The 13,440-nt window shown below is 31.9% G+C and overlaps 1 protein-coding gene across 2 annotated transcripts in view; it reads left to right on the top strand.

Moving 5' to 3' along the window:
• Positions 1–6,734, top strand: part of LOC103570949 (neural-cadherin) — a 71,372-nt gene extending 64,638 nt beyond the window's left edge. For both annotated transcript variants that reach the window (XM_008548866.2, XM_014442483.1), the window contains 14 exons: positions 270–503; positions 646–818; positions 1,194–1,343; positions 1,413–1,718; positions 1,804–2,077; positions 2,168–2,376; positions 2,445–3,256; positions 3,451–3,656; positions 3,897–4,952; positions 5,045–5,234; positions 5,428–5,669; positions 5,753–5,968; positions 6,095–6,250; positions 6,510–6,734. In XM_008548866.2, the coding sequence (XP_008547088.1) occupies positions 270–503; positions 646–818; positions 1,194–1,343; positions 1,413–1,718; positions 1,804–2,077; positions 2,168–2,376; positions 2,445–3,256; positions 3,451–3,656; positions 3,897–4,952; positions 5,045–5,234; positions 5,428–5,669; positions 5,753–5,968; positions 6,095–6,250; positions 6,510–6,619 (4,334 nt within the window). In that variant the 3' untranslated portion in view covers positions 6,620–6,734. The remainder of the gene's footprint in view (positions 1–269; positions 504–645; positions 819–1,193; positions 1,344–1,412; positions 1,719–1,803; positions 2,078–2,167; positions 2,377–2,444; positions 3,257–3,450; positions 3,657–3,896; positions 4,953–5,044; positions 5,235–5,427; positions 5,670–5,752; positions 5,969–6,094; positions 6,251–6,509) is intronic.
• The last annotated feature ends 6,706 nt before the right edge of the window (positions 6,735–13,440 follow it).

Here is a 13,440-nt window from a genome sequence, read left to right on the forward strand (position 1 = left end):
GATTCTACTGAAATTTATTTTTCAAATTTCGTTAAACTCCTTATTGATGTCAACTGTAGCAATTTTTTTAAAAATCTATGCCCCGGAAAAATTGTAACTGAGTTCTCCTTTTTTCAATTAATGCTTAAACTTCTTTAAAATTAAATATCAAAATTTAAATATGGTCATTAAAATTGAAAATCATTGAATATTTTTAAAAAGTCGAAGAGGGCATAAAATTTTCTTATATATTTAATAGTTTTTCTAAATTAAAAATAATTATAATTAAGGAATGTTGGTGATGACAATGACGGCGGTCGATTACGACGATCCCAGCGAGGGAACAAATGCAAAATTAATATATTCCATTGAGAAAAACGTTATCGAAGAAGAAACTGGTTCGCCGATATTTGAAATTGAACCAGATACCGGCGTTATCAAGACCGCTGTTTGTTGTTTAGATAGAGAGCGCACGCCAGATTATTCGATACAAATAGTCGCGGTGGATGGAGGCTCGTTAAAAGGTATCTACAATCTACAATATAAAAATATATATACTTTTTTTATCTCATTTACTTTTATGTACTCGGATGGAGAATAAAAAAAAATAATAAATTATATTTAAATGAAACTGCGATACATAATTTCTTTGGTTTCATGAAATAGGGACGGGTACGGCCTCAATACGAGTAAAAGACATAAATGACATGCCTCCGCAATTCACTAAAGACGAGTGGTTCACTGAAGTGGATGAAACAGATGGTACAAACCTCCCGGAAATGCCGATTCTCACTGTCACTGTTCATGACGACGATGAAACCAACAAGTTCCAATACAAGGTAACTATTTACCGGAAAAGAGAAACCACCAGACGTTTAGAGAAATGACTTTAAACGTTCGGGGATTTCTAAAAGCTTCACTGCACACATGTAGACTTTGTACTACCTACTGATATAGTGCTTACAAGATACAAGCTACTTTGAAGTGGTTAAATTTTCTTTTACTGTCGTCACGTTGTCTCTTTTAGCTCTCCCTGTACTCGTACCTCCACTCATTCTTCACCACATCCCCATTCATTTTCGTTTTCACTTTGAATCTCACTGATGGTCAATGACTAACAGAATAACGTATCAGCCTTCTGCAGACTTTATGCATTTATACGCAAAGTTCATTATTTCTTTGTACTTAAATTAAAACTCTTTAAAATCCTTTAGGTGCTTGATGACAGTGGCTTTGGTGCTGATAAATTCACGATGGTTCGTAACAATGACGGCACTGGTTCATTAAAAATAGTCCAGCCATTAGACTTTGAGAACCAGCTACAAAGTAACGGATTTAGGTTTAAAATCCAAGTCAATGATAAGGTACTTTGGTGTTCTCATGAATTATTGATGCTGAGAATAAATAAATAATAATAAATTATTGTCTGATAGGGAGAGGATAACGACAATGATAAATATCACGTAGCATATTCATGGGTTGTAGTGAAACTACGGGATATTAATGACAATAAACCCCAATTCGATAAATCAAACATCGAAACTACGGTACTGGAGGACGCGAGTGTTGGAAATAGTTTGGAAACCTTTAAAGCGACGGATCCTGATCAAGGTGGTACTAGTAAGGTTTCCTATGCGATTGATCGTAGCTCTGATCGCAAAAGGCAATTTCATATAAATGAAAATGGCACTGTCACAATTCAGCGGAGTCTTGATAGGGAGGAAACCCCACGGCATCAAGTAAATTGAAAATTTATAACTCTAGATACTTGGAAAAAAGTACACTTAAATTTTATTAATGTGACATTTATCGTTTCATTTCTAGGTGAAAATTTTAGCGATCGATGACGGAATACCACCGAAAACTGCTACTGCGACGCTGACGGTTATCGTCCAAGACATAAATGATAACCCGCCGACGTTCTTGAAAGATTATCGTCCAGTTTTGCCTGAATACGCGACACCCCGAAAAGTAATTGAAATTTTGGCGACTGATGACGATGACAGATCAAAAAGCAACGGGCCGCCTTTTACATTCCGCATGGACCCGAATGCTGACGACATTATTCGCGCGAGCTTCAAAGTCGAGAGCGATAACAGTTAGTGATAATGATAATCCTTTAATTTTAATCACAATTAAAACAATAATGACTAAGTGTTGTATTAATTTATTCTATTTGATAACACAGAGGGTGCTAATGGTGATGGTATGGCAATAGTATCATCGCTACGTTCATTTGATCGCGAACAACAAAAGGAATATCTAATTCCCATAATAATTAAGGATTCCGGAACTCCGCTTATGGCTGGAACAAGTACCTTGACTGTTGTAATTGGCGATGTTAATGATAACAAAATGCAGCCTGGATCCAAAGATATATTTGCATACAACTATGCAGTACGTGTTTATTTTTTTGACTCAAAAAAAATCCAACAACATTTAAAATTGTTTTATTTTTTTTTTAGGGACAATCACCGGATACTGAAATAGGTCGAGTTTATGTTTACGATCTCGACGACTGGGATTTACCGGACAAGAAATTTTATTGGGAAGGTTTAGAGCACGCTCAGTTCAAGTTGGACGAAGATTCAGGGATGATATCTATGAAATCCGGCACTCACGATGGAAAGTATCATTTACGTTTCAAAGTTTACGATCGTAAACACACACAGACTGATATTCCGGCAAACGTAACTGTCACTGTAAAGACAATACCACATGAGGCAGTAATGAATTCCGGGTCAGTACGTATATCCGGAATATCCGACGAAGATTTCATTCGCGTATGGGATTACAAAAATCAAAGGTTAACGCGCAGCAAAGCGGATTTATTTAAAGATAAATTGGCGTTGCTGCTCGATACCGAGAGGGAAAATGTCGATGTGTTCAGCGTGCAGCAGAGAAGAAAATATCCCCCATTAACAGACGTCAGATTCGCTGCTCATGGCTCGCCCTACTACAAAGCAGTTCGCTTAAATGGAATAGTTCTGATGCACCGTGAAGAAATTGAAAAAGAAGTCGGGATAAATATTACCATGGTTGGTATTGACGAGTGTTTCTATGAGAACGAAATTTGCGAGGGCAGTTGTACAAATATTCTTGACATTAATAATCAACCGTACATGGTGAATGCTAATAAAACCGCACTGGTCGGCGTGAGGGTTGACGTTATTGCCCAGTGCACTTGTGGTGCGAGAAACTTTAGCACCAGCGAGTCGTGTCGAAATAGCCCTTGCTACAATGGCGGCCGCTGCATAGAGGGCAGATACGGATTAACGTGAGTTGAATTTATAAATCTATTTATTAATGATAAATTAAACGCTCTATGAATACTAAATTTATCGGCAAAGGACTTGATAGATCAATTCGAAATTTTAAATATTTCAATTAATTTACAATAATTTTATGTATAATGCAGTAAAAGTTGTGGAAGATATAGTAATAATGGGGGTACATTATGTTTGCTATTAGATGTCAATGTCCAGGAGGATACAATGGACCTAGATGTCAGCAAACAGCTCGGAGTTTCCGTGGCAACGGGTGGGCTTGGTATCCAGCATTAGAAATGTGTGACAATAGTCACCTTAGTTTTGAGTTTATCACACGAAAAGCTGACGGTTTGTTACTCTACAATGGTCCCATTGTGCCACCAGAATCCGACGAAGTTATGGTTTCCGGTAAGTTAACAAACTTTCGTTTGCGATAATTTAGTTTTCCGAGTTCCCTTCATCTTCTTCATGAATATAACATCACATCAATATTTACATTTCAATTGAGATATCCCGTTGTCTCAAACTATTAAAACTAAAAAAATAAAATTACCCGTCCATTTCTTGCAAAGAGTAGAAACAAAAAATAACTTTATTTAAACTATTAAATTTCATTTATTTATAAAACTTATTTTTTTACTTATGTAGATTTTATTTCCGTGGAACTCGAGCGCGGTATACCGAGACTATTGATCGATTTCGGCTCGGGCACACTTGAGTTACGTGTAAAAACAAAGCGACCGTTGGATGACGGCGAGTGGCACCGGCTTGATATCTTCTGGACAACCGAAACAGTTAAATTGATCGTGGACTTTTGTAAGTCCGCTGAAATATCTGAGCAAGAAGACGGAACCCCACCGACGCTTAATGGCGCATCCTGTCAAGCTACGGGAGCAGTTCCACCATTTAATGAGTACCTAAATGTTAATGCACCTCTGCAACTTGGGGGATTGTATGTCGAGCACTTTGACCCGACTCAGTACAAATGGAAGACACGTCCGCTGGGCAAAGGCTTCGAGGGATGCATAAGAAATTTGTTCCACAACAGCAAACTTTATGATCTAGCACATCCAGGGCTGTCACGACACAGCGTCGCTGGTTGCCCGCAGACAGAGGAAATTTGTAATAACCAGGAATCAACATTCAGATGCTGGGAACACGGTACCTGCGTCGGCAGTTTCACGGAAGCTAGATGCCAATGTAATCCCGGGTGGACTGGCCCCGGTTGCATGACACAAACCATTCCAACAACTTTCAAACAGCAGAGTTATGTTAAGTACGCGCTGTCATTCGAGCCAGATAAATACTCAACGCAGATACAATTACGCTTCCGAACACGAGAAAACGACGGGGAACTCTTTAGAGTAAGCGATCAGCATAACAGAGAATACGCGATACTGGAGATCAAAGGCAGCAGATTGCAATTTCGATACAATTTAAATAGTCTGAGGATTGAAGAGAGAGACATTTGGCTAAGCGCTATCACCGTTGACGACGGTCAGTGGCACACAGTGAGGGTATCGAGATATGGATCTGCTGCGACGTTGGAATTAGACGGAGGCGAAGGTCGACGGTTCAATGAGACATTCTCATTCGAGGGTCATCAGTGGCTGCTGGTTGACAAACAAGAGGGTGTTTACGCCGGTGGAAAAGCTGAGTACACGGGTGTAAGGACCTTTGAAGTATATGCGGATTATCAAAAAGGTAAGTTATTATTCATTGAATAAATTGACAATTAACTGGATGCTAATTTTCTCGAGTTAATTTGTTTACTTTAATTGGGATGATTGTTTCAGGATGTTTGGATGATATAAGATTGGAAGGCAAACATCTTCCATTACCACCGGCAATGAATGGAACTCAATGGGGACAGGCAACAATGGCAAGAAATTTAGAGAGAATGTGTCCGTCTAATAAACCCTGCAATAACGTACTTTGTCCAGAACCATTCGAGTGTATTGATCTTTGGAATGAGCATGCTTGCACGTGAGTACATTTTTTACTTTACTAATTAATCTAATCCACTCATTAGAGTGCTCTGCGGACTACAGAGTGGTCTAATGAGCCCGCATATAGTCCGCTCAGAGTACTGTGCATTAGATCTGATGCAGGCTCTGGGGCTTAAATGGATTTAAAAAATTCACTGGCAATTAAATAAAATGGTATCGTTTTATCTTAGATGTGGAGAGGGAAAAGTACGATCTCCCGATGGCAAAGGATGTATGGATAAGAACGAGTGTATTGATTATCCCTGTTTGAACGGGGGTAGATGTATTAATCAAGACCCGAGGCTTAGGTACAGGTGTATTTGTCCAGACGGTTTTTGGGGCGAAAATTGCGAAGCTATTCAAGAAGGACAAACGCTTAAATTGAGCATAGGTGCTCTTGCTGCTATTCTTGTCTGTGTACTAATAATTCTTGGTGGGTTTTTTATTTTTCATAAAAATAAGTCTAATTAGCGGTGATCTAATTAAACGGATGGTTAACTTTATGTTTTATTGCAGTTCTAGTTTTGGTATTCGTTGTAATTAGCAGAAGAAGGGAGGCGCACATTAAATATCCAGGACCAGATGACGACGTTAGAGAAAATATTATCAATTATGATGATGAAGGAGGCGGAGAAGACGATATGACGGCCTTTGATATCACTCCGCTCCAAATTCCTATTGGAGGCCCTATTCCAGATATGGGAGGAAAATTATTATCTTGTAAAGCTCCATGTAAGTTATTCGTAATTACGTGGTTTTATGACTTTGATATTTTTTGATAATTAAAAAAAATCCAGATGAAAATTTTTAATGATAAAAAATAAATGGAGCAGATAATAATAATTTATTTAAAATTAGATGCCATGGGACCAGAACCAAACATCGGAATATTTATAGAAGATCACAAAAAACGAGCTGACAGTGATCCAAACGCTCCACCATTCGATGATTTACGAAATTACGCATACGAAGGGGGTGGAAGTACAGCCGGTTCACTGTCATCGTTAGCTTCCGGTAAATAATAATCCACCTGCATAATTAATACGTCATAAGTCATAATAAACTAGCTAATGCCCTAATAATTTATCACCTTAATGACCGAAACCATTAACTAACACAAAGTTTGCCCTCAATCCTTCCAAAACCTTTAATGATTAATAATTCCACGCAACTTAAATCTGCAATTCAGTTATCCCGCTTACTGACAACAATTACCGAAAGTTTATTTATGATCACTAAATAATATATTATAATCTGCATGATAAATTTCCAGGAACCGACGACGAGCAACACGAGTACGAGTATCTGGGCGCCTGGGGCCCGAGGTTTGATAAGCTTGCGGACATGTACGGACCAGCGGACGAAAGTGAGGAAGAAGAATAAATAAAATGAAGTTGATTAAAGGCACCAGTGCCTCGGTGCGTGATGCTAATACAGCAAGATCTCATTAAGTGACTAAAAAAAAACTTCTGTGAATAAAACAAAAAAAAAAAAAAAAGTAATTCCAAAGAGTGAAAAAAAAAGTAATGAAGATTTTGCCGATACGTAAATCGCGTAACAACTTTTTAGAAAGTAAAATTCCATGGTAAAATAATATTATGTACACCTAGTGTACTGTAAAAAAAAGTTTAGACAAAACTAAACTAAAAAGGTAAAAGTTAAGACAAAAAGTATATAAGAAACGAAGTAAAAAAAAATAAAACCCGTCATCGTTCCTACCTGAGAGCACGAACTTTGCAATAATATTTAAAACTTATATTTAAATAAAAAAATATGAATAATAATAAATAACTTGCACGCATTGATGCATGGAAATTGTGTGTGTTAAGTGCGCGTTAATTTAAGCACTTCATTCCTATATGTGCATATTAATAATTAAGATAAATTTTTGTATAAAATAATTTATTGATATTTATTTAAAGATATTTTTTATTGATATTATTGATATTTTAATTATTTTAATTATAATTATAATTAAAAAAGCAATTTTTTAAATTACGTTTAAAAAACGACACACGTTTATATTTAAAATTATAAATCTTTAGTATGTAATATTTGTAATTATAATTATAATTGTATTTAATTATAAACGTGTCGTGTGAATATCGGCTTACATGTTTTTTAAACTCACGATAAATATTTTTATGGAAATAATAAAACTAAAAATAATAATAATAAAATATTAAAACAAGTAAATAAATACCAAAGAACAATCGCAACTAAAGTTTTAAACTTTTGTCTTTTTTATACGTAAAATAAATAAAACTAATTTAAAAAATATCTAAATACTCCGATCTCATCACGTACGTGTGTGTTATGTGAGATTTTAAAAATAAAGTCTCAAGTTTTATATCCAATTTAAGTTACTGTATTAATTAATTAATTAAATTTAACTAAACTAATTATATTTATTACTGTTGATACAGTTAATGGCGCCGTGATGTATAATAATTAATTAATTAATTAATTGTATTTATTAATAATTAGTTTACCCCGCAATCTTATCAATGGTTTATTGCCATATCTATATTATCAATTAATAATTATTAATTATTAAATAATTAAATGATTCATTGCTCACATCGTGAATTAAAGATTTATTAAAAAAAAAAAAAAAAAAAAAAACACGTAGGACTCAGTGTGGAAATAAACAAACGTGTAAATTCTTTAGTGACTGCTACTGAATTTAAAAAAAACCAAACAAATTTACACTCAAGTCTCAATGGCTTTTAATCAATAAAATAAAATAAAAATAAACAATTTGTATTTCTTTACGTCAAATGAGACAAACGAAAGACCAGTTAATTAAAAAACGTACATCAGACACAACATATGTATTAAAAAAAAAAAAAAAAAGAAAAAAAAATTAATTTTAAGATTTAAATAAAGTAAAAAATTATCTCACGAGAAATACAAAGCTTAAGACCGCTATAGTTAAAAAAAAAAAAATTAAATGAATGTCAAATGTATTCTTTGTTTTTAAAGAAAAAACAACAGATCTAGCCATCCTCCAATCGACTGATTTGTAAAATTCTCAATGAGATATTAAATAGTCAATTTAACGATTAGATATAAATATATATATAAATAAATATAAATATATGTATTATAGTCAATCAAGACTATTTGTATAAGTACATAATAAATGGTGTACGAATGTGTAATTATAATTATAATTATTATTATTTAAAAAAAAAAAAAAAGTAAATTATTAAAAAGAAACAGATACGATGGGAAATCAGAGCAACGAAGTGAATTGTAACTCTGGTTTATCAGTTACACCATTTTACAATTATTTATTTATTAATTAATTTGTATTAATTAATTGATTTATTTAGAACTATTGTATCGCGTCATTTTAAAACCATTTGTGATATTTATTTTATTTTTATTTTATTTTATCGCGTATACGCTATCCCAAAAACCCTCTTCCTAGTCTATCATATGTCATATATATCATATATTTAGTATAAAAAAAAGTATATTATTATTATAATTCCCATGTAAAAAAATTTTTACTTATAATTTATTTAGATCGAAATTTCATCTGGAACTCAAATTGTGATACGAATATGACATTTATCAGCAATTTTTATCATGACTAAATTATGAGTCAAATTTTTATCCAAATGACCTCAAGTTTATCCACTAAATTTATTTAACAATCGAAACTGATTTACGTAATCCAGTAATTAATAGAAGAAATTTATCAGTAAATCCTTAGAGGATTAATTTGACAAAATGTTCAATTCAGTAAAAATTCAGTCAAGTTTCTATCGCAGTCATCCCACGTCCAATTCAAAGACGTAACTAATTTATTTTATAATTGATACGGATTTGCTAGACGAAAAGTTTGAGCAAATTAATGAGCAAAGTCATATTCGTATCACGATCTGTTTAATAACGAGACTGAATTTAGCAGACGTCTAATAATTTTCGATTTTTTTTTTTTCAAACGATAAATTATAAAAAAAAAAAATTGAAAAAATTGCACTTGTAGTTTTAAAAATTTCCTACATGTGCATATTTTTAGTTTTTTTTTCTTTAAATTGAACTGTTGAAAAAAAAATCCAATTGTTAATTGTCTGCTAACTTCCAGATGACAATTTCGTGATGAAATCCAGATCTAAATGAATTATGAGCAAAAATTTTTTTTTCATGGGTTATAACATTTATTAAATGTTTCGTCGAACTACGTAATCTTCCATTATCCCTTCCTCGTTGTCTAATTGCACGCCTTTATTCATTAACACTACCTTGTTCATTAAATCATTACTTCGTCATTAAATAACTCGTTGTTGTTATTATTATTATTATTACTATTACTTTTTAGTCAACATGTCATCGAATTGTTAATTTGTAGACTTTAAGCAGAGACAGTATTCCTACAGACTGGCATTAAATAAAAAAATCATGAAAAAAAAAATTTTAAACGTTATTTAAATAAATAAAAAAAAATTATTAGAAAATGTTTTATCGTTAACACATGAGTTGCGTGTGTGCAGTGGCATTAAAGAGAGATAATTAGAAATCACTATTGTGTATGTACATTGAAGATTAAAAAAAATATGATAATGATAATGATGATGATGATGAAGATGATGATGAAAGGAACAAATCGTTATTACTGATATATTTAATTATTACTGTTTCTTTTTTAATTTATTAATCTTGCTTGACCTCAACTACTTGTATGATTTAATTTACTGATTACTCGATTCATTATTTGTCATTAAAAAATTTGTCATTTAAAAAAAAAACTACTGTCAATATCTTGTACATAATGTAAAGTAATGAGAGTGAAAGTGCGCACATTTAAATAAAAAAAAATTACCGCTAATTTTCATGTCATTTATTTGAATTTGAAGTCTGATTATTTTCGCGCACAATTATTTACTTGTACTTTAAAAATATTTTTTTAAATTTGAAGGAAAATAAATTTTTTTGAAAGGGTAAATTTACAGTTGGTAAAGCAAGATTAAGAAAATTGATAATTTTAAACATAAAAAATATAATAAATATTTAAAAAATGAAATAAACCAATAGATATATATATTTACTGTAGATGTTGACACACTAAAATACTAAATATGTATATATATAAAATATATATGTACTGCCACTGAACACATCTCATTAGTACAATTACCGAATATATAAATATATTTAATTATGATTATGATTATTATTATGATTATAAATACCGATTTAAAAATTACAATCCGCATAATCGAACATTCGTATTATATTTAAATTTAAATTTAATATTAATTATTAATTACTTACTATTATCACTATATCCATACCATTTGTACGTTAATTATACTTGAGTTCGGACGAAATAAATGCCTTCTTTTTAATAAAAAAAAACAAGAGATCTAAACTTTATTTACCCGCCCTGAGAATAATAAAATTTTTAAAATTTTTAAAAATCCATAAGATCACTGAGTCTCGTAATTCGAATTGGTTTTGAGAAGCTAAATTTTAAAAATACAGTCGACGTCCATTAACTCGGACTTCCCCTGAATCTTGACCCCTACTACGAGCTATCCTGTCTCCTACCCTGCTATACATTTGTATGTATATATATTTATATATTCATATGATGTAAGAGCGCATGCGCGTATTTTACTCTTTAAAAGAGGTGGCATTTGATAAGTCGAAATTCCCGCTCCTCCGACTAACTGTCCGAGTTATTGGACTTCGACTGTAATCAGAAGATCATGAAATGATTAGATCAGAAATAACAAATTCTCGAGCTTGAAAAAAAAATTTAGTCAATGTAAATAAACTAGTCTATTGTATTGGGATCAATTTAATTGAAAATGTGTCTCGTAATCCAACGGAAGATGAAAGTTTCAGTGCTTCTCGACTCAGCTGATCATTAACTGACCAGTGAGTCTCGTAATCCAAGTGATGATGAAATTGTCTTCTTGCTTCTCGACCCAGCTGATTATCAAATGATTTTATCAGTGAGTCTCGTAATCCAAAGTGGTACTGGAGCTAAAATAAATAACTGGACACTACACCGTTTTGATAAACACTAGATCACTAATCACGAGTTCTTCTCGACAGACATTGACAAAAAAATTAGCCAATAGAAATAGACTAGTCTAGATGTATTGGGATCAATTTAATTGAAAATGTCTCGTAATCTAACAGTAGATAAAAGTTTCAGCGCTTCCGGACTCAGTTGATCTTATAAGATATTTTAAAAATTTAAAAAACAAAGATACTCGATGTAAACCTATCGAAACCTCTATGGACACTTTCTAAGACGTCTAACTAATTTTTCTAAGCATAAATTTTAATTTAATTCAAAAAGGGAACGATAGTGGGAATGACAACTAAATTATCAATGAAAGGACAGAACTTTCAATTTTTTTCCCAAGAATAATTCCAAATATTATCAATGAAATTTGAAAATATATAAAATTCATATTCAGCACAATAAAAAAAAAATAATAAAAACATGCAATCATTCACTCACCAACCGAAGAAATATACGTTAGATATTTCCTGAAAAAAAAAAAAAAAATGATTGATTAGTTTTGTTATAAAAAATTATCTTCCTTTTTTGTACAGATATAAAATTTTTTATTTACTCGGTGGACGTAAAACAAAACCACCAGCTCCAGTACCAGGTCCATATCTTAGGAACTCCATCATCTTCAGCTCCAACACTCACTTCACTTTTCACTACTCACTCACTCAACTACACACATCACTTGGTATTTTCACAAACTTACACACTTTTATCACTTTTTAAATAATACTTCATTTTTTTCAACACTCACTAAAACTTGTATCACAAACTTCCGAAATAACCAAAAAAAAATGGCGTCACCCCACTGATAAATTCAATTAATTAAATAAAATTCAAAAAAATTATTGTTGCTTAATTTATTTTCATTACTCTGAATCACGAAATATTTTAAAAACTTTTTAAATTTTACGAACTCACGATATTCATCACTCGAACCGACACCTTGACCCCCCCCCCCCCTAACCCGTCCCATTTACGAAACATTAAATACTGATTTGAATTATTTTTACGTATTAATTTATATAAATTATTATCCCCACCGGTAACTATAATTTTTTTATAACTAATTAATCATAAATTAATTAATTTTAAGCTTAATAAATGTGATAATTAATTTTTATTAACACAACTCCTCACGATGCTTTCTTCTCTCGACGCGTAATGGCGGTTATTCTGCCCGCTAACTGAACCATTTTCAAATAACGCTTGGGGTGGCGCCACTTGTCATTTTTCAAATTTTTTAAATATAAAGCAGACTAAAGAATACCAAATTAACAAGAGTAGACATTTACTGACTTTGATAATAAAATATGTCAAGTTTTTAAAATAATTAGACGTTTTTTTGTAATTTTTTTTGTAAACAAACATTAATTTAAATCGGCGCATTCTCATGAATTAATTCAAATTTTCAAATAAATAAAAAAAACTTTCATAAATAGGAAATAACTTTACATATAAAGTGATAGTTTTTTTAAACAATTATGAAGTTTCATATGAAAAAAAAAAAATTTAATTATTTTAAAATGTATAAAAAAAAATATTGAGGATTAATTTTCCAGGAAACGGAGAATCGGGTAATTAAAAAATAAAATCTCAGTAATCTCATAGTCTTTATTACGAAATATACATAAAATAAATTAAATTTCATTTATAAAAATATTTAATTATCTGCATCCTCTACAGCAGGAATGGTTTCTAGTTCTCGATTGTTTTCTTCTGTGTTCATGATACGGCTCATCAGCAAACCTGACGACAGGATCACTGGGCGGGAATTCAGATGATATTCTTTGATAAAGTCTCCACATAGCAACATCTAAGAATACTTTTATCCCACATTCGCTAAACAAAAAAAAATAATTTTAGTTTAGTCAATAATCATTATCTATAGGCCAGTTTTTCAAACCGAGTTTATTGTTATTCGGGTTTAATTTAATATTACTAGTATATTCATTTTGCATTGCATGGGAAACCATAGGAATCCATACAGGAAAAACTGGTCCTTAATTACAATTATTTACTAAATAAGTTATCGACTTACGAATAAATCGAATAATCAATCGCTCGAGTAATATGAAGAGTTATTAAAAAAAAACCAAAAGTTATTATATATGTTATTATCAATGGTACTTCATTTTTACTAATCCAGTCAGCAGCATCT

This window comes from Microplitis demolitor, chromosome 7 (genome assembly GCF_026212275.2).
Source record: "Microplitis demolitor isolate Queensland-Clemson2020A chromosome 7, iyMicDemo2.1a, whole genome shotgun sequence".
NCBI classification, from domain to species: domain Eukaryota; kingdom Metazoa; phylum Arthropoda; class Insecta; order Hymenoptera; family Braconidae; genus Microplitis; species Microplitis demolitor.